The 18916-nt window shown below is 41.8% G+C and overlaps 3 protein-coding genes across 5 annotated transcripts; 2 read left to right on the top strand and 1 right to left on the bottom strand.

Moving 5' to 3' along the window:
• The first annotated feature begins 4299 nt into the window (after positions 1 to 4299).
• On the top strand, positions 4300 to 6931 carry LOC111797078. Of its 2 annotated transcripts, XM_023679970.1 has the most exons (3): positions 4374 to 4570; positions 4679 to 4825; positions 5335 to 6931. In XM_023679970.1, the coding sequence occupies exon 3, from the start codon at positions 5355 to 5357 to the stop codon at positions 6636 to 6638; it is 1284 nt and encodes a 427-aa protein (XP_023535738.1). In that variant the 5' UTR covers positions 4374 to 4570; positions 4679 to 4825; positions 5335 to 5354; the 3' UTR covers positions 6639 to 6931. The 2 variants fall into 2 exon arrangements, with proteins under 2 accessions (XP_023535739.1, XP_023535738.1); XM_023679971.1 differs by lacking the exon at positions 4679 to 4825 and having other exon boundaries at positions 4300 to 4570.
• A 1287-nt stretch (positions 6932 to 8218) lies between these two features.
• Positions 8219 to 12785, bottom strand: LOC111797079 (protein TORNADO 1). Its single transcript, XM_023679972.1, has 2 exons — positions 9883 to 12785; positions 8219 to 9782 (listed from the first exon to the last, which is right to left on the bottom strand). Exons 1-2 carry the CDS (start codon positions 12589 to 12591, stop codon positions 8397 to 8399), a joined length of 4095 nt encoding a protein of 1364 aa, XP_023535740.1. The 5' UTR covers positions 12592 to 12785; the 3' UTR covers positions 8219 to 8396.
• Positions 12786 to 14035: 1250 nt separating this feature from the next.
• On the top strand, positions 14036 to 17803 carry LOC111797712 (30S ribosomal protein S10, chloroplastic-like). 2 transcript variants are annotated; one of them, XM_023680821.1, is made up of 4 exons: positions 14036 to 14372; positions 14605 to 14664; positions 15883 to 16213; positions 17708 to 17803. In XM_023680821.1, the coding sequence occupies exons 1-3, from the start codon at positions 14124 to 14126 to the stop codon at positions 16192 to 16194; spliced, it is 621 nt and encodes a 206-aa protein (XP_023536589.1). In that variant the 5' UTR covers positions 14036 to 14123; the 3' UTR covers positions 16195 to 16213; positions 17708 to 17803. The 2 variants fall into 2 exon arrangements, with proteins under 2 accessions (XP_023536589.1, XP_023536588.1); XM_023680820.1 differs by lacking the exon at positions 17708 to 17803 and adding an exon at positions 17427 to 17682.
• Positions 17804 to 18916: the final 1113 nt, after the last annotated feature.

The following is an 18916-nucleotide window of genomic DNA, read 5'->3' on the forward strand; positions in this document are numbered from 1 at the left end:
CTATTCTTGCAAACTCTTACAAATGATAATTTTACGAATGATTCCAACCAAGAGCGGGGTAGAAGGGTGAGTAACTCTTAGATCGAACTTAGAATCTATGATGGTCACTCTTAGATCATGACTAATCAAATGAATCGATTTTAACATCAAATGTAAAACAAGGTTTGAAAGAAACATAACACCGACACCGACAGAGTTTCAAACACAAGGTTTTTGTATTGCACCATGATTTCAAATTTGAATATTACAGACTAAAAAAATAATAAAAACATGATGTAGTTTAACTACCCACTACAAACTACCAATAAAAGCTATTAAATACAAATAGAAGAAAATAATGAATGACATAAATAGTCTTGAATGTAGTTGAACTACAAAAAACAAAAAGGCTCCTACGAGTCTATGCAAATGATCCGTTGTTGGATTCGTATCACTCTACTTTTAATAAATCTGGAATTAATACCTATGTCTAAGATTCAGAATCTAAATTTGGTACCTGATGTCCCCGACATTCCCCTATCTCTCTTACGACATAGTCACATTACCTATTTTCACTTTTAATGAAAAACTATCCCCACAAACCAACAGAAATTACTCTAAACCACGCTTGTGATGTCCCGCATTGGTTGGGGAGGAGAACAAAACACTCTTTTATAAGGGTGTAGAAACCTTCCTCTAGCAGATGTGTTTTGAAGCCTTAAGGGGAAGCCCGAAAGGGAAAGCCCAAAGAGGACAATATTTGCTAGCGGTGGATCTGAGTCGTTACAGATGGTATCAGAGCCAGACTCCGGACGATGTATCAGCCTTCTCACTGTTCTTCGAACGGGTATCAGCCTTCTCACTATTCTTCGAAGGGGGGTGGATAAAAGACGGTGTGCCAGTAAGGATGCTGTCCCCAAAGGGGGGTGGATTTAGTTGCGGTCCCACATTGATTGGAGAAAGAAACAAGTGTCAGCGAGAACACTGGGCCCCGAAGGGGGTGGATTGTGATGTCCCTCATTGGTTGGGGAAGAAAACAAAACACCATTTATAAGGGTGTAGAAACATTGGTTGGGGAAGAAAACAAAACACCATTTATAAGGGTGTAGAAACCTTCCTCTAGCAGACACATTTTAAAGCCGTGAAGGAAGTCAGCGAGAACACTGGGCCCCGAAGGGGGTGGATTGTGATGTCCCTCATTGGTTGGGGAAGAAAACAAAACACCATTTATAAGGGTGTAGAAACCTTCCTCTAGCAGACACATTTTAAAGCCGTGAAGGAAGCTCAAAAGGGAAAGCCCAAAGAGAACAATATCAGCTAGTGGTGGATCTGGGTCGTTACATATTAGTATAAGTAGTGATTTTCAATTCTTTTATCTCGGTCGTTACATTAGTATAGGTAGTGATTTTCAATTCTTTTAAGTCTTTCTTAGTCATTCTATCTTCATGATCGCTCTCATTCAGATATAGTCTCAGTTCATTCATGTACCATTTATTTACTCGATTATTGACAAAAAAAAAAAAAAAAAAAAAAAAAAAAAAAAAAAAAAAAAAAAAAAAAAAAAAAAAAAAAAAAAAAAATAGAACCCAAATAGTCATAATCTATCAAGATCACCTAAGAAATGATGAGAAAAGGGGAAAAAAAGGGCTTTGTTTGGTGGCCCTATTTTATGGCCATTTATTTGAATTTAGTGACCCTACCATCACTATTATGGGTACTCAATTCATTGTTTTCCCACCCATTTTGGGTTTTGGGTATGCCACTTTACCTCTATTTTCAAAATTAAAATATGTCACTATGTTCGTAGTTGACGTAGTTGACGTAGTTGACAACGTTCGAGAAAAGGGTTGAATCGAATTCATCGTTTCGTTAAGTAAATTCTGGGTTTTGGAAACCAGTTCACTGTTCGGATATGAGATTGAGAAATTCTAGTCATCAATGCTGGTGAGGTGAAGTGGCTAGAAGTACTCGTTTCTGGCTCTTTTGTTTTGTGAATTGGGAGAGTCGACAAAAAGATTCGGTGGTGACTTTGTAGACCTCGTGTTGTTGTTGTATTCGTGTAGGGTCGTTTTCCAATCCCATCTTGGAGGGCTGAGGGGCTTTGCTTTTGGAATAGACGATCGTGTTTTGCTGAGAGATGAAAAATGGAAAGAGTTGGATGAGGTTTCTCTTGCTTTTGCACGATGGGTTATTTGCTCTGTATTGTGGTGTTTGGGTTTTGAGGGCTCTTAGTCACGTAGATAGTCAAATGTGACGTAGATCATCCTTATAATGACGTACTTCTCCTGTTTGAATTAGGGTTTGAAACCAATTTTCTCCCGAGGAGAATAAACAAGGCGATTCAAGTGAGATCCAACTAAATTCACTCGTGGGGTCTAGACAATTTCTGGAGGGTCCATTTCGATGTTTCTCTTTTCGAGAATTTATACATTCCTTATGAATGAACAACTGTCTCTCGAATATATTTTTTATACTATTTTAAAATTTTAAAAATATTTTTGTTTTTTTCCTTATTGTAGAGAAATTAAAAAGAAAAAATAATTTAAAAACTTCAACAATAATTTTAAATTTTTAAAAATAATTTATTTTTAAGAGTTAAGTCTATTCGTTCTTGTGTCGCCTACGGCCAAGCGACGTATGCTCGAGCCTCTGGCCCCGGTTCAAGAGGAAGGTTTTAGAAAACGGAGGCAGGGAGATTTCGAAAGAGAGTTTTGAAAACAAGATTTGAGAAATTGAAATTGGTGTTATATGAGAATGTAAGCAAAAGGCAACAACAACGGCTTACTGCATATAATTATCGAGTAGTAAGAAGTTGACAACCAGTCATATCCCTTGTAGTATATTTTGGGGCATTTTAGCCCTAGCATGTATAGACACAATTTTGGTGAACGATCATACACCATTGTACTGACCCAATATGGAATGGTAAAGACCTATCTATGATTAAAACATGTAAAAAGGGGTTTAGAACGAGCATGCAACCATGGACAATACGTCCTGGACAAGCAAGACCAGGATATCTGTCATGTAACGGCCTAGATCCGCCGCTAGCAGATATTGTCCTCTTTGGGCTTTCCCTTTCGGGCTTCACCTCAAGGCTTTAAAATACGTCTGCTGGGAGAAGGTTTCTACACCCTTATAAATGATGGTTTGTTCTCCTCCTCAATCACTGTGGAACATCACAATCCACCCTCCTTCGGGGTTCACCGTCCTCGATGTTACTCTTTCATTCCTCCAATCGATGTGGGATCTCCCCCAAATCCACCCCCTTTGGGGCCCAGCGTTCTTACTGGCACACTGTCTTGTGTCTACCCACCTTTGGGGAACAGCAAGAAGGCTGGCACATTGTCCGGTCTCTGGCTCTGATATTATTTGTAACGGCCCAGGCCCACCGTTAGCAGATATTGTCCTCTTTGGGCTGGCCTCGTTAACGAAATTAACTAGACAAATCGCTCCACCAACTAAGAACGGCCATGCACCACCACCCATAGAATCAAGAAAGAGCTCTCAGTCTGTCAATCCTTACTATGTCTGGACCTGGTGACAATATCTGCTCGCAGTGGGCCTGAGTTGTTACAAATGGTATCAGAGCTAGACACCGGACAATGTGCCAGCCTTCTCACTGTTCCCTGAAGGTGGGTAGACACGAGACAGTGTTCCAATAAGGACGCTAGGCCCCAAAGAGGTGGATTTGGGACAGTCCCACATCGATTGGAGGAAGGAAAGAGTACCCGCGAGGAGTCTGGGCCTTGAAAGGGGGGGGGGGGGGGAAAAACACCATTCTTAAGGGTGTGAAAACCTTCTCCTAGCAGACGCGTTTTAAAGCCTTGAGGAGAAACCCGAAAGGGAAAGCTCAAAGAGGACAATATCTGCTAGCGGTGGGCCTGGGTTGTTACATGTCATGCGACCATTGACAACCGCCTTGGACATGCATGACCGTGACATCCTCCCCTACTCAATTGATTGACGTCTCTGTCAACCGACTCGAACAAGCAAGATTAGGACATTTTTTTTTGAAATATTATTAAAAGTTCAAGAGTATTTTTGAAACAAATTACTAAAATTTATGAGTATTTTATTTATTAAACGATTTAAAAAATAAATAATTAAGGGACATATAAAAAAAAAAAAGGGGGTTCTAGAAACAAAATAAGATCATAAAGAACCTTCAAATGTCTAAAAGAAAATGAATCTTTGAAATTCGAGTCGTCTCTTTAGAACACTATTTTAGCGCAATTCAAACGAGGTTCGAGAAATTCCTTCACTCATGGGGCCCAAAAAAGAAGCGAAGTGTCACACGGCGGTGAACGACGGCCACCGCCGTCTACGCCCCCCTGAAACCGCGCCATAATCTTCCACTTTTTGAACTCTAAAAGTCAGCCTTCTTTTAATGGTGGGCAGTGTAACCCCAGTTCTAAACCCACAGTCCACAACAGGGCCTACCCTTGTTCGTTTCAGGACCCCACCTTCAACCCGCACTAACCCTTCTTCCCATTGGTCCAGCCGACGCTAACGCGTGGGGCGGCTACCTTTCTAATTACCCTTAAATATCAGGAGGGTCTCTCGCTCGGTGGCTAATCTAATCTAATCAGTAAATTCAGTAACCCTTTCTTTTCGATGAACTTGAATTCTGTATCTGTTGTACTCGACTTGGGGTTCTTCTAATCTTGCTGTTTTTGTATATAAAACTGTTTTTGAGGGTTTTCTAAGCGAAGTTTCTTCGATTTGTCAACTGGGTTTTGGGAGATCTTCGATTTTGAGCTCCCGATTTGTGGGAAAACTGCTTGGGGTTCGTCAATTAAAGGATTAGAAGCTCAAAGAAACAAACCCAGTTCGAGATTTTGAAGTAATTCTATTTGATCTTGTTGAATTTTGTGGCCCCGATCGGGGACTTTTGTGATGTTTTCACTTTTTGCTTGCTTTTACTGCTTACACTTCCTTGGATTCCAGTTTTTTCTTGTTCCTGTTGGCCTTTATGGTTTTGATGTTCTAAGTTTTGTCTGATCCTTAGTTCTTGAGTGTTCATCTTCTGTATCTTGAGAATCGTTGGATATATAAATTGATGTGAGTTGGGGTTTGCGTGTAGGAGTTTGATTTGAAGGTTCTATCACATTATAATCGTTTAATATCTGCTTTCTATGATTCAAATTTTGTTCTAGATTGAATTGTTCTTGTTGCTCATTTAGTTTGGTTGAACTGATACTCACTTTTGGTTTACTGCTCATTACATTTGAGATTTAGATCACAATGTTGTGATTTTCGGTTTCGAGATACGAAACGATCTTCTGTTGAATTTCTGCATAGTTTCTGAACTTGATTTTGTTAGATTTTCAATCAACTTTGTAATATTTTCAGGCTTGTTCTTAAGTCTTATCATGGATTCCCCTCAATCCGTTGTTTCCCCATTGAAGAACTCGCCCATTGCTGAGCCCGAGAGGCAGAAACCCAATTTCTTCGGTCGGATGTCTGATACTCCATCGAAGGAAGTTGAGGTTAACCGAAAAGAAGTGGTGATGTATAACTCGGAGGAAATTATTAGTACACTCGACGTATGTATTCATCAGGCTAGAGACATTCATAATATCTGCATATACCATAAGCAAGATGTTTATGCTAAGCTTTGTTTAACTAATGATCCTGATGATTCTCTATCCACCAAAATCATTAATGGAGCTGGGAGGAACCCGGTGTTCAATGAGAATCTTTGTTTGAATGTTCGGAGCGTCGATGCTTCCCTTAAATGTGAGATATGGATGTTGAGTAGAGTGAGGAATTATCTGGAGGACCAGTTGTTGGGGTTCGCCGTGGTTCCGTTGACTGAAGTTCTTGTTAACGATGGAAAGTTAGAGAAGGAGTTTTCTCTATCTTCGACCGATTTGTTCCATTCTCCTGCTGGATTTGTTCAACTATCTCTTGCATACAATGGAACCGCGCCTGACGTGATGGCTGTTCCTAAAGCTGCCTTGGAATCGTCTGCAACATTGAAGGATTCTGAAATATCCGAGTCGCTAGCTAGTGATTTGGATAAGATAGAGTTTCCAGATCCTAAGATAGTAAACGAGGATGAGATGATGGTGTCTGAGTATTTCAGCATCCCGTGCTCTAATCCGGAGTCTGAGGCCTCTGAGAGCCTAGCCACTTCTGGTACCGAAGATCATCTGAGTTCGGAATTAGGTGCGCATAATGTAGAAAGCTTCTCGACAGCTTCTGTTGAGTCTATCCAGCTTCCAAAGCTCGATTCTCCACTTAGCAGCTTGTCAACGAATGGAGTGTCCTCACCTTCCGCACCAACAAGCTCAGAATCATCCGATGTTTCAGAAGCTTCAAAGCCTCAAACTCAGGAACCGATCGAAAAGGATAAGTGTGTGGATGTTAAGAATGGCGAGGCTGATTCGTCTGTTGAGGTACCAAGTGATTCAATCTCAAAGCCTGTTATCTCTGTGAACATTGAGCCAGAACAAAATGTAGTGCAGCAAGACATTGTTGATATGTATATGAAAAGCATGCAGCAATTTACCGAGTCGTTGGCAAAGATGAAACTTCCTCTGGACGTCGATAATGGACCAACCAGTTCAGAAAATTCAACCTCTGATGAGAAAACACCGTCCTCGAAGAACAGTAATGCACGAGTATTCTATGGTAGCAGGGCTTTCTTCTAAACTGTGATATCTACATTTCAGACGAAGACACAAATAACTCTAGAACTATAGGACGAATACTACTATCAGTAGCGGAATGTAATAATGTATCTGTGTAGACTGGTGTTTCCTGTCGTATGTTGGTTTGTCCGGGACGATAGTAAATCATGGCTTCTACACCGTACGAACTCGGTTCTATCATGATCATCGGTGTAAGCATGAATCAATTACTATTCCTCGTTGTAACAATTAACTTTCGAATGCAACTTCTAATTATGTGAAATCAAAATCATATCATTCATATGTTGGTCCCACATTGACATTATGTTTGTTTCAAGGAATGGATTAGATAGACCCGTGCATTGATGGCCCGGTTTCGGTCGATTCAGATCGTGCGGTCCAGAAATTCCAGGTTTCTTTTTATTCTTTGTATAACATTTACTGTATCTGATGTGATGAGCAGAGAAACTGAAGTAGCTTTATTTTGGTTCTTTGAAGTACTATAGGATTTGCACTAGAAATAAGGATGTTTGTATCATTTTACTCTAATGGTTGATCTAAGCATGCATAATGTCACAACATAATTATGGCAACCCTCACGTTGCGACAAAAGAAGCGTTCGGCCACACAAGGGCCTAGATGAGTGCCATGATGCGACCGAGGAGGACAGTGCGTTATCTAACACACCACATAGAGTGATTGAAGAGAAGTCGAGACATAAGTAAGACGAGGGCAATAAGTAGACAAGAGTGGCACAATTAGGCTGGTTAAAGGGCCGAGTCCCAAGCCTTAACCTCGAAAGTTGGGGTTTCCAGCATGCGGTTCTGGAGTTAAGTCTGTCCATATGAAATATGAATGTTCGCCAAATTTGGTGTCCATATGAAATATGAATGTTCGCCAAATTTGGTGTCAATGAGACACCGGATGGACACTCCATGACACCGTATGACTGTTTATCAAAATCATGTCTACGCATGGAGTATTGAAAATGTCTCAAAATGTACTATAGTGGAAGACATGGTGTTAGCTTTTCACCACCCCTGGGCCCTGTGGCCTAAGTGAGCTACCCTGTGGCATATGTGTGTGTCACAGTGAGGGTGAGCGTGCCGAGACGAGTGTCTCGGGCGACTTCCTTTGAAATGAGTTTTTCAAGGACTGTATTGGGCAGCATGGGTGTGCCTGTATTGCGCCCCAACCCGCGTGTCGAAGGCTGATATATGCACTCACTATCCGGTACGGTATCCGTAAATGACATGACATGGGCACGGGAGGGCCAATGCCTCGAAAGATCCCAGATGGATGAATGTTCGGGATGTCTCGATGAAATGAGCGACACGTGGGCCCGTTCTCAATGACATGACCGAGTGAGTTGTGATGGCCGACGACACCTCGAGACTCGGGATGGCGTCAAGACGAATGAGCCATGTCGATGGGAATCAAGATGACAAGATGAGATGCAGTATTGCATTGAGAGACCTTGGCCCCGAGTAGAGGCAAGGTCAGCCAAATGACTTGGCCTAGTGTAAAGGCAAGTCGGTTGTAGCGCAAACGATTGAACATATACTTGCAGCCTGCGTGTGTGGTCAAACAAGCTTGGATTCCGCACAAGCGATGTTCGATTGACGAAGACAAACTTCGTCTAAAGTCCAATGAAGCTACAGGGCGAAAAATATATATGGGGCTTGACTCCCCTTAAGGCTGATCCGTGAGCATGTCAAGATCACAACACCGCACAGTTGAAAAAGTAGGACCGTGGCACATAGGATGAATCTTGGGCATTCAAATGGGAACTTCAATTATTTCATGTGCTCTAAGGTTCATGTGTCTTCTGCAGATCCATGCAACGTGACCATCATCCCTATATCTTACTCTCCACAGCCCAAACTTCTCAGCAATATCTTTTCCACTTGAACAACTCTGTTCTCTCAAGTAATCCACAACCCATTGTTGTGCTGTTCTGAGATCTTGCTGAATGTCCCCAGCTCTGCTTTTTCCCCTACTACCTACACGTCCGATAGCTACAGCCCCGACTGCTCCTGCAGCAGCTGCTCCAGCTGCCCCATGGAAGAACGACGAATCAGCTAGATGCGCAACCTCCCGACCCAAATCTGGGATCATGTGCCCCATTCCCATAGCTACTTGGGCTCCAATTCTGAGAGAAAACGTTATCAGTTTCATGAACTTCGTCGTATATGGAGCTAAAGACCTGACTGCCATATTGTCAATCTGCAGGACTTCACAACCTATCTGATCTTCAACGACGTGCATTTCCCTTCGGAACTCGCATAACATGTGCAGTCGGAGAGCATTCATTCCGGATATGAGGTTAGTAATCAACCTTCTTGAGTAGTTTTCCGTTCTAACGAAATAGAACATGTTTGGTACTCTCCTCTCTTCGATTTCGACATTGTAATTCACTAGATAGTTCACTTTTCGATTAAGCACGAGTAGGAGTTTGTGTTCATAATATCTTAAACCTTTTATCTCCTGCTTTAAGTCTCTGATTTCTTGTTCAATGATCTTTAATCTCTGCAGAACAGCTTCAACCCCTTTTGCAATTCCATCGAACGTCGCTGCAACTTTGTCAGTTTCGTCATTGGATAACGAGCGATCAACTGCTTCCGGATTGTTTTCGTGCGGGACTTGCAGTTCAACAGCAAGATCATGAAGGTCATGGTACCTCCTATGCAAAACTTCCCGGAAATCATCGTCAGACAATAGCTCTCGAGCAAAATCAAACCCAACTGCAACAATTTCTCTACCGCCGTCTGACACAGGACACCATGTGTGCTGATATTCATACATTCCATCAGCAGGAACGGAAAGCAACGCAAGTTTCAGTTGTTGTATTGAGATGTTCTGGGTTTTCCTGTGTCTAGGTGCCACCAAATTTTGCACGCATTCGGGCCTGATAATGCTTTCGGTCAAGATGACGCCATTACAGAGGCCATGAATTGCAGGTATTATAAGCTGCTGGATAAATCCGAGAGTCTCGGTCAAGCTCTTCGTGGAGCATGCCAGGACATCGATATAGTAGCCGAACTGTCCTCCGAGCTCTACCCTGACATACATTCCATTGATGTTTATCGTGATCAGGTACTTCTCTAAGCTGTAATTTGCTACATATTGATTCTTTAATCCCATGATTCTGTTATATAGATCCACCTGAATTTTGAACAGCGAAAAATCCGATTAGGAAACCGAAACTCACAATGTTCCATTAGAGAAAGCGAGAGAGAGAGAGATAGAACTAGGGGATTCTTGCCTTTAGTCGAGGAAAAAATCCCGGAGTTAGAAACATATGGCTCGAATCATCACATTCTAGGTGTCGCCCTGTGTAGATGCAGTCGGGCATACTTAACGGCCACCTTTGTGGTTTTCCTCTACCATCTTCAAGAACCGAGGGGATTAGCAATGGCGAATTCGGATCTGATTGGTCTTGTTCGTAACAGAGTTCGAGTTTTAGCATCATTCCCACTAGATCACTAGCTTGCACGTTTTCAAATACCTTCGAATTCGTTCCGGGGATCGGGCTATGTAACTTGCTTTTTAAAACCTTTTCCAGTTCTTTTCTACTGATGAATCCATTATTGTTGGTTGAATGGTTTCTAACTTCTAGTCTTATTAGTTGGCCAAGAACTTCACAAAACCAATCATAATCTAATATCATAAATCCGAGTTCTTCGAAGTAAATCACCTCTCCTATGTCGTGCAAGCAAGTAGCAAGAGCCGTCCTCCTTGTCTCGATCTTGTCTCGATTACTTTGTCTCGAACGTATTCTCAACTGAGGGATACGAACTTGACATAGATCCTGATACTCGTTCCATCTCATTACTGGTTTGTTGTAGTTTTCTGATTTCCAGTCCATCAAAATTTGGATCAGTTCGTTACAGAGCTGGTAAACTCGCGGAACTCTTTGGAGAACAGTGCGGCTCGTTCTCTGAAGATGATGCAAGAGTTCGTTTACCGATGCCGATGACCGTGCATCAACAGTAAACACTGTCGGGTATATGTCAAGGAAGCCTTGGAATTTGTCTCTCAATCCCTGGATTGACATCAAAGTTCGCTGCACGTTCTGTGAACGTTGTACGACTTTGTCATGGTGTGTGAGAACCAAAGTTACGTTTGGAAGCACGCATTGCTGTGATGCTCGTTTAGAGTTGGAAACTATGAACCGTAGCCAATATCGAACATCGTCTTCTATCTCGCTCAGGTTTTTCGGGTCTTTGTTACTTGGTTTTCTGAATAAACTGCTGATGATCACAAATACTGATGCAGTTCCAGGCCCGGGAAACATGAGATCGTGGAGCGAATAGAACTCGTGCTGATTAGCTAGATTCCAAACCGATGTTTTTACGTCTTCGTCTCTGTAAGTTTTTATCTTCATTCCAACTGTTCTTACTGCTTGTTCAACTGGAGCTACTAAAGATCTAAATTGTTCTGTGAAGGGAAGTTTTGAAGAACCAAAGTTCTGCAATATGGAAGTTTTACCTGCATATTCTTGCCCACAGAGGAAAATCCTACAACTTTTTGGCTCGGTCAAGGTCGTGTCGAGCGAATCCACCGGAGGTTCGAGATCAGTGTTCCTGTTCTGTCCTAACCTTTGGTAAACTCCATCGGCTTTCCCAGAATTCTGGAGAGGAGTTCCCGAGAGGTCGATGTCTTCGATCCAAGGATTTACCTCCAGTATCCCTGTTATTGTCTGCAGCACCATGTCTCCATCAACACCTTTACAGCCGGGTAACGATAAGTGTCTCAACGACGCGTTCTTCTCTAAACTCCTGAATATTCTCACTATGTCATTTGGTTTCAAGCTATGATCATCATATATCCCTAGATGAGTAAGCGTTTCGTTCGTTGTGAGCATATGTAGAATAGCAGCTAGCCCGTCTCTTCCTATCTTGTTTCTTCGACCTCCGAACGTTACGTATCTGAGAGTTATGTTTGCTTGATGTTGCAGGGTCGAAAACCGGCTCAAAGGACAGAGTAAATGCTCGACTCCGATGCCGGTAAATAAGTTCCCATCAAGAAACAAGCTCTGCAAGTGCTTGTTCTTGAAAAGTCCAGCTGCTATATGCACGATTGCCTCGTCTTTTAAGTGAGTTTTCGATAGTTTTACCTCCCTCAAGCAACGATTTTGCTCCAACACCCAACGGAATTCTCTTGCCCATCGAGATTTCAGCTGGATACCAGTCATGTCGAGCGTTTTAACCGTCGAGTTCAACCCGAGCGTGCAGGCAACCGTGCGAGCGCCATTTATGTCTAGCCTGTAAATTCTGAGTGTGCTATTCCCAGGTACAAACTCAACCACCTTTGAACTTTTTCCACTCCAAATGTGCACTTCCAAGTTCCTATTCATTGCCAAAACTGCAGCTATCAATGGTGTCACTGTGATTGAATTCGTGTCGAAAATCGATAACAGCTTCAGAGTCGAGTTTTCTTCAACCATCTTCGAGAGTTCTTCCACGCCTTTTGACCCAATCGAGTCCTCCCGAACCTGAAACTCCTCTAACGAATCATTAACCTTCAAACCAGAAGCAATCAAACCAACCCCGACCGATCCAATCCCACATTCCGAAAACATAAGCTCTTTAATCCCTCTGTTAATTCTCAAAACACAACACAGCTCTGCCAAGCATTCATTACTCAATCTATTTCGTCGAAACACGACATGTCTAACGCCCGGATTATCCTCAACCAACCTACAAAGCTCTCGCATCTGCTCGAGTTCCCAGTCGACATGATGAAACTCCAAGCTTCTGAGGGAGCTGTGGTAGCTCAAAGCTGTGAGAAAGCGAGAGAAGTAAGGAATGTTGTCCCTGGAAATGTCTACTTTCATGGAGTTTTCGGTTTCGACATGGCAGCAAGAAGTGGACTGAGAGAGATGGAAGGAGAGGCTTTGAGGGAACGGGTTGTCCGGGCCGAGAGCGTGCAATGTCGATTCGAGATCGCCATGGTTCGGGTCTGAAGCCATTGATGGAGAGAAAGATAAGAGGTGAGAGCTCTGTTTTGCTTTATTGGGAGGAAAAAAAGGGGAGATGTTTGTCAAAGCAACAGTTTGGTGCTTTATAACTGTAAAATCATATACAATTATTTTATTTAGGGAATTATTTGTAAGACTTTCGGTGGCTCTTTTGGGATAAAATTGTAAGAAATTTAATCAAAATGATTTATATACGATAATATTTTATAAAATAAAGTGATACCCGAGTTAGGGCGGTTCATGTTACCTAATAACTCGATTAACCCAGACTATCCGACGGAAATCATAAAGGTTTGGTTGGAATAGATATTTTTCGGTTTGGGTTGGGTTAAATTTTTGGAAAATCGAAAATTTGATTTGGTTTGCGGGTTTATACTTTTTTTATTTGGGTCAACTTGACCAACTCGAAAATCTAGGGGTGGGTTAAGTTAGGTAATGAACTCGATTTGAGCGGCTTGAGTCACAAGCATGAAATTTGGGTTTTGGTTAGGTTGAGTTTTCGAGCTACTTATGTCACCAACATGAAATTTCGGGTTTGGGTTAGGTTGAGTTATGAACGTTACTCGAACTATTTGAGTCACCAACATGAAACTTCGGGTAGGTTGGGTTATGAACTCTATTCGAACTGTTTGAGTCACCAACATGAAATTTTGGGTTTGGGTTAGCTTGGGTTATGAACTTTATTCAAGTTGCTTGAGTCACCCACATGAAATTTTGGGTTTGGGTTAGGGTTAGGTTGGGTTATGAGCTCTATTCGAGCTGCTTGAGCCACCAACATGAGATTTCAGGTTTGAGTTAAGTTAGGTTATGAACTCTAATCGAGCAACTTGAGCTACCAACGTGAAATTTTTGGTATGAGTTAGGTTGGGTTATGAACTCTATTCGAGCTGCTTGAGCCACCAACATAAAATTTCAGGTTTGGGTTAGGTTGGGTTATGAACTCTATTCGAGCTGCTTGAGTCACCAACCTGAAGTTTCAGGTTTGGGTTAGGTTGAGTTATGAACTCTATTCGAGTTACTTGAGTCACCAACATGAAATTTGAGTTTGGGTTAGGTTGGGTTATGAACTCTATTTGAGTTGCTTGAGTCACCAACGTAAAGTTTCAGGTTTATTCGAGCTGCTTGAATCATCAACATGAAATTTCGGGTTTTGGTTGTGTTGGGTTATGAACTTTATTCGAGCTGCTTGAGTCACCAACATGAAATTTCGGATTTGGATTAGGTTGTGTAAACTGTATTCGAGCTTCTTGAGTCACTAACATGAAATTTCGACTTCGGGTTAGATTGGATTATGAACTCTGTTCGATTCGAACTCGCGCGAGTGGGCTTGGGTTATGAACTCTGTTCGATTCGAACTCGTGCTAGTGGGCTTGTCATGATCATGGCCCAAAATAGACAATTTTGTGCGGAATGAAATTTTCCGGGAAAATTAAAAACACTGAGAAATTGATTTGGATAACGCTTGCGAGCAAAAAGCTTCCATTATTTCAGAGCTTCCGCCATTGATATCCAGAGGAACTTCCATGGCTATCTCTTCACTCTCTGCTACTATAATTGCATCTCCTTCACTATTTGTTCCCTTATCATCCCTTCATCCTAAACCGAGATTTCTTCCCTTCTCTGGTTCCTCTTCTACTGCTTTAAAGCTCAAACCCCTCCATTTTTCGTTGCCATCGTCTAGGGTTTATGCTGCTCCCGAAGTTCTAGACTCCTCCGATGCCAACGAACCGCCTCCGGAAATCCTGGAGGACTCTGGAACAGCCACTCTCGAGGTTTGTGATAATGTTGTTCGTCTAGAAAAGTAGTGCGGAATCGAGCAAAATGTTACGATTTCTTTACGTTTTGTGATGGATTTGAGAATTTTTGTTCTGGATGTGATTGAATGGTGTTCTAAATTTCCATGTTGTTTTCAATTTCATTGCAAGTAGTTAAGGAATCTCCGTTTTGTTTCTGTAAGGCAATGGATTGGACAGTGCTTCTATGTTTGTTTCATGTTCTGTTTAGGGTGAAGATTTTGAAGCGCCTGGAACTTCTGCATTCAGCATTGGTGAGGATGTGGATAAGGTAATTCTTATGTTTTCTTAGTTTATGTCTTATTCCAGCATCCTTTAGCTTTCCAATATATAATGTACTGCGGTTCTGATGAATATATAACAAGTGAAATGATTTAATGAGATTATATCAGTATCATAAGTTTTTTATCCTGCAATGATTGGGTGAGATAATGAGTGAATGGAGAATAGAATGTATGTACCTGTAACCATCCAAGCCCAACGCTAGCAAATATTGTCCTCTTTGGGCTTTCCCTTATGGGCTTCCCCTCAAGGTTTTAAAACGCGTATGCTAGGGAGAGGTTTCCACCTCGTTATAAAAATGCTTCGTTCCCCTTTCCAACCGATTGGGGATCTCACAATCTATCCCCTCCGAGCTCAGCATCTTCATTGGCACACCGTCCGGTGTCCACCCCCTTTAGAGGGCTCAGTGTCCTTGCTGGCACACCACTCGGTGTCTGGCTCTAATATCATTTGTACCAACCCAAGCCCTCCGCTAGGAGTGGGTTTTCCCTTCCGAGCTTCCCCTCAAGGTTTTAAAACTCGTTTGCTAGGGAGAGGTTTCCACACTCTTATAAAAAATGATTCGTTCCCCTCTCCAACCATTGTGGGATCTCACTATCCACCCCCCTTGAGGCCCAACGTTCTCGCTAGCACACCGTCCGGTGTCTGGCTCTGATACCATTGTAACAACCCAACCCCACCGCTAGTAGATATTGTCTGCTTTGGCCCGTTACGTATCGTCGTCAGCCTCATGGTTTTAAAACGCGTCTACTAGGGTAAGGTTTCCACGCCTTTAAAAGGAATGCTTTATTTCCCTTTCCAAACCAACGTGGGATCTCACATCTCCAATTTTATGATGACTCTGCTGGCTTCATTTTCTGATATATATGTGTATATATATGGGTAAGCAACGGTGTTTTCAATTAGAAAAATGAAAGAATAGAAGGGTAAAAAACAAGCCCAAACAAAAGGAGACCCAAACTAATAATAGAAAAGGACTCCAATCTAAAAGAAGAAGACTGAGAGCATAATCTAAAACATGCCTAGTAATTAAAGTACAAGGGAAGGCATTAAACCTAGCAGGTCGTTGTGTTTGTTATTTGATTCGTTAAATTATACGCGCTACGAGGTGTATCTAGGGACTTATCTGAGCTAGTTGGTTGTATAATTGATAGTATCCATCCTTTTCTTGGCTGATTTTAATGAACTAAGATGTTTGTGGTTTCAGCTGGCGCCAAAGCAGAAAATTAGAATTAAACTAAGGTCTTACTGGGTTCCCCTCATTGAAGACTCTTGCAAGCAGATAATGGATGCTGCAAGGAACACAAATGCAAAAACCATGGGTCCCGTGCCATTACCTACAAAAAAGCGCATCTATTGTGTTCTTAAATCTCCTCATGTTCATAAGGATGCTAGATTCCATTTTGAAATCAGAACCCACCAGCGCCTAATCGATATTTTGTACCCGACTGCCCAAACGATCGATTCGTTGATGCAACTAGACCTTCCAGCTGGTGTTGATGTGGAGGTCAAGCTATAAAGAGAAGAGCTTCACCAAGGTAAAGTTAGTTTCCGTAGGTCTATTACATGGTCGGTTTTCCTTTTACTGGTATATTATCCTTTCTGATGGCACGTTATATTTCTGTCTGCATTAAAGCCAGTATTCCTTTTCTGCTCCATTATTTTCTTCAAGAATTCAAGTATTACTAGTTTTGCTACACCAAAGTTTAAATGCTTGGCAGCATTTCTAAATTTAGCTATATCAATTAATTGTTGTGGTGGTTCAAGGTAGCTGAGAAAACTCTGTTTTTAGTCTATTGATGTGAGTTTGTCAGATAGAAAATCGAAATTGGGAAGGGTCTACCCGTATGTTATTATGAGATCCCACATCGGTTGGAGAGGGGAATGAAGCATTCCTTATAAGGGTGTGAAAACCTCTCCTTAGCAGATGCGTTTTAAAACCGTGAGGCTGACAGCGACACCTAACGGACCAAAGCAGACAATATCTGCTAGCGGTGGGCTAGGGCTGTTACTAATAGTATAAGAGCCAGACACCGGGCAGTGTGCCAACGAGGACGTTGGGCCCTCAAGGGGGGTGGATTGTGAGATCCCACCTGGGTTGGAGAGGGGAATGAAGCATTCCCTATAAGGGTGTAGAAACCTCTCCCTAGCAGACGCGTTTTAAAACTATGAGGCTGACAGCGACACATAACGAGTAAAAGTGGACAATATCTACTAGCGGTAGACTTTGGCCGTTACAGATATACCCTATATAGTTTCATTTTCTTTATAATTGATAACTTTGTTTCTCGTGTAAAGGTCGTGTTTACTTGTGTAGTTGAGCATCTAGATTTAAGCAATAGATCAACAAGTGGAATCAAGAACGAGGGTGACAATATAATATTTAAGGATTTCCATACAAGCATGAATAAAGAAGCCCATGAAAAAACTAGGGACTATGCTTGTTGAAACGCGAGTCGTGTATGTATTCTCCTGCCATTAAGAAACAGAAGTGGAGTCAATACCGACCTTAGGTTGAAGATAAAAGGACATTTGAAATTTGTCTTTGATAGAGCTAGGATGAACATTCTTCTGGGTGCATGGAATTGATTGAACTAGCTAGTTTTGCAGCTCGTTGATGTCGATAATCATCAGGCAGTCGTATCGATATTGTCCCGATTTCTTATATGGTTATTTACGCTCATTTCAATGTTTGTTTGCTCCATGTTTATGCTTTCTTTGACACTTTTTGGTTGATTTCTTGCATGTTAGGTAATGGGTATCTGAGGATGTAACTATTGATATATATCAGAGCATGAAATCGTGTAGACGATAACGATGGAACGGGTTGTAGAGACGATAGCTGGTCCTTAAGTTATGCTCTTCTTTGTTGGTTCTTTGCTGCTTTGCAGTCTCTTGTCAATCATTTGTATTTTTTTTTTCGTTCTTTTTGTACTTAATGGAGCAATGAAAATGGTGGAATTCAAGGCCTCACAACATTTGTCAATATGCATAGTTTGGTTGACTATAAGCCCTCTTATATGCTTTTGTAGCGTAGCATCAACGGAATCGGGTGTTCAAAGACAATTTGGCATGCAAGAAACAAGGTTTGTCATACTCTAATATAGATGTACAACAACCGTTGAACTTATGGTGTAAAAATGATCATGTGAGATCCCACATCGGTTGGAGAGGGAAACAGAATATTTCTTAAAACGGTATGGAAATATCTCCCTAGTAGATGCGTTGTAAAATTGTGAGGTTGACGGCAATATATAACGGGTCAAAGCAAACAATATCTGATAATTATGGGTTTGAGATGTTACAAATGGTATCGGAACCAAACATTAGGTTGTGTATCAGGGAGAATGCTGGGTCTCCAAGGGGGTGGATTGTGAAATCTGTGAGTTGTGAAATCCCATATCGATTGGAGAGGGGAACGAAACATTCCTTATAACGATGTGGAAACATCTCCCTAGCAGATGCATTGTAAAATCGTGAGATTGACAGGCCAAAGCATATAATATTTGTTAGCGGTGGGCTTGAGCTGTCACAAATGGTATTAGACATTGGAATATGTGCCAGAAAGGACACTAGGACCCCAAGAGGGTGGATTGTGAGATCCCACATCGGTTGGAGAGGGGAACGAAACATTCCTTACAATGATGTGGAAACATCTCCCTAGCGTTATTGTAAAATCGTGAGGTTGACAGGCCAAAGCAGACAATATTTGTTAGTGGTGGGCTTGGGCTGGTACAAATGGTATTGGAGTAAAACACCGGACTGTGCCATCAAGGACACGACCCCAAGAGGGTGAATTGTGAGATCCACATCGATTGGAGAGGGGAACAAAACATTCATTATAATGATGTGGAAACATCTCCCTAGCATACACGTAAAACCGTGAGATTGACAGGCCAAAGTAAACAATATCTGTTAATGGTAGGCTTGGGCCGTTACAAATTGTATTAGAATCAGATACCAGACTGTGTGTCAGCAAGGACACTCGGACTCCAATAGGGTAAATTGTGAGATCCCACATCGGTTAAAGAGGGAAACGAAACATTCCTGAAAACATCTCCCTAGTAGACGTGTTGTTAAACTATGAGGCTGACAACGGTACATAATTGACCAAAGCGGATAATGTCTACTAACGGTGGGCTTAGGTTGTTACAGATCATGATTGGTGACGACGATATCATGTACAATTCATATCATACGACGTGTACATCGTGATCATTAATATGGTGCATACTTTGATG

This window comes from Cucurbita pepo, chromosome LG06 (genome assembly GCF_002806865.2).
Source record: "Cucurbita pepo subsp. pepo cultivar mu-cu-16 chromosome LG06, ASM280686v2, whole genome shotgun sequence".
NCBI lineage: Eukaryota > Viridiplantae > Streptophyta > Magnoliopsida > Cucurbitales > Cucurbitaceae > Cucurbita > Cucurbita pepo.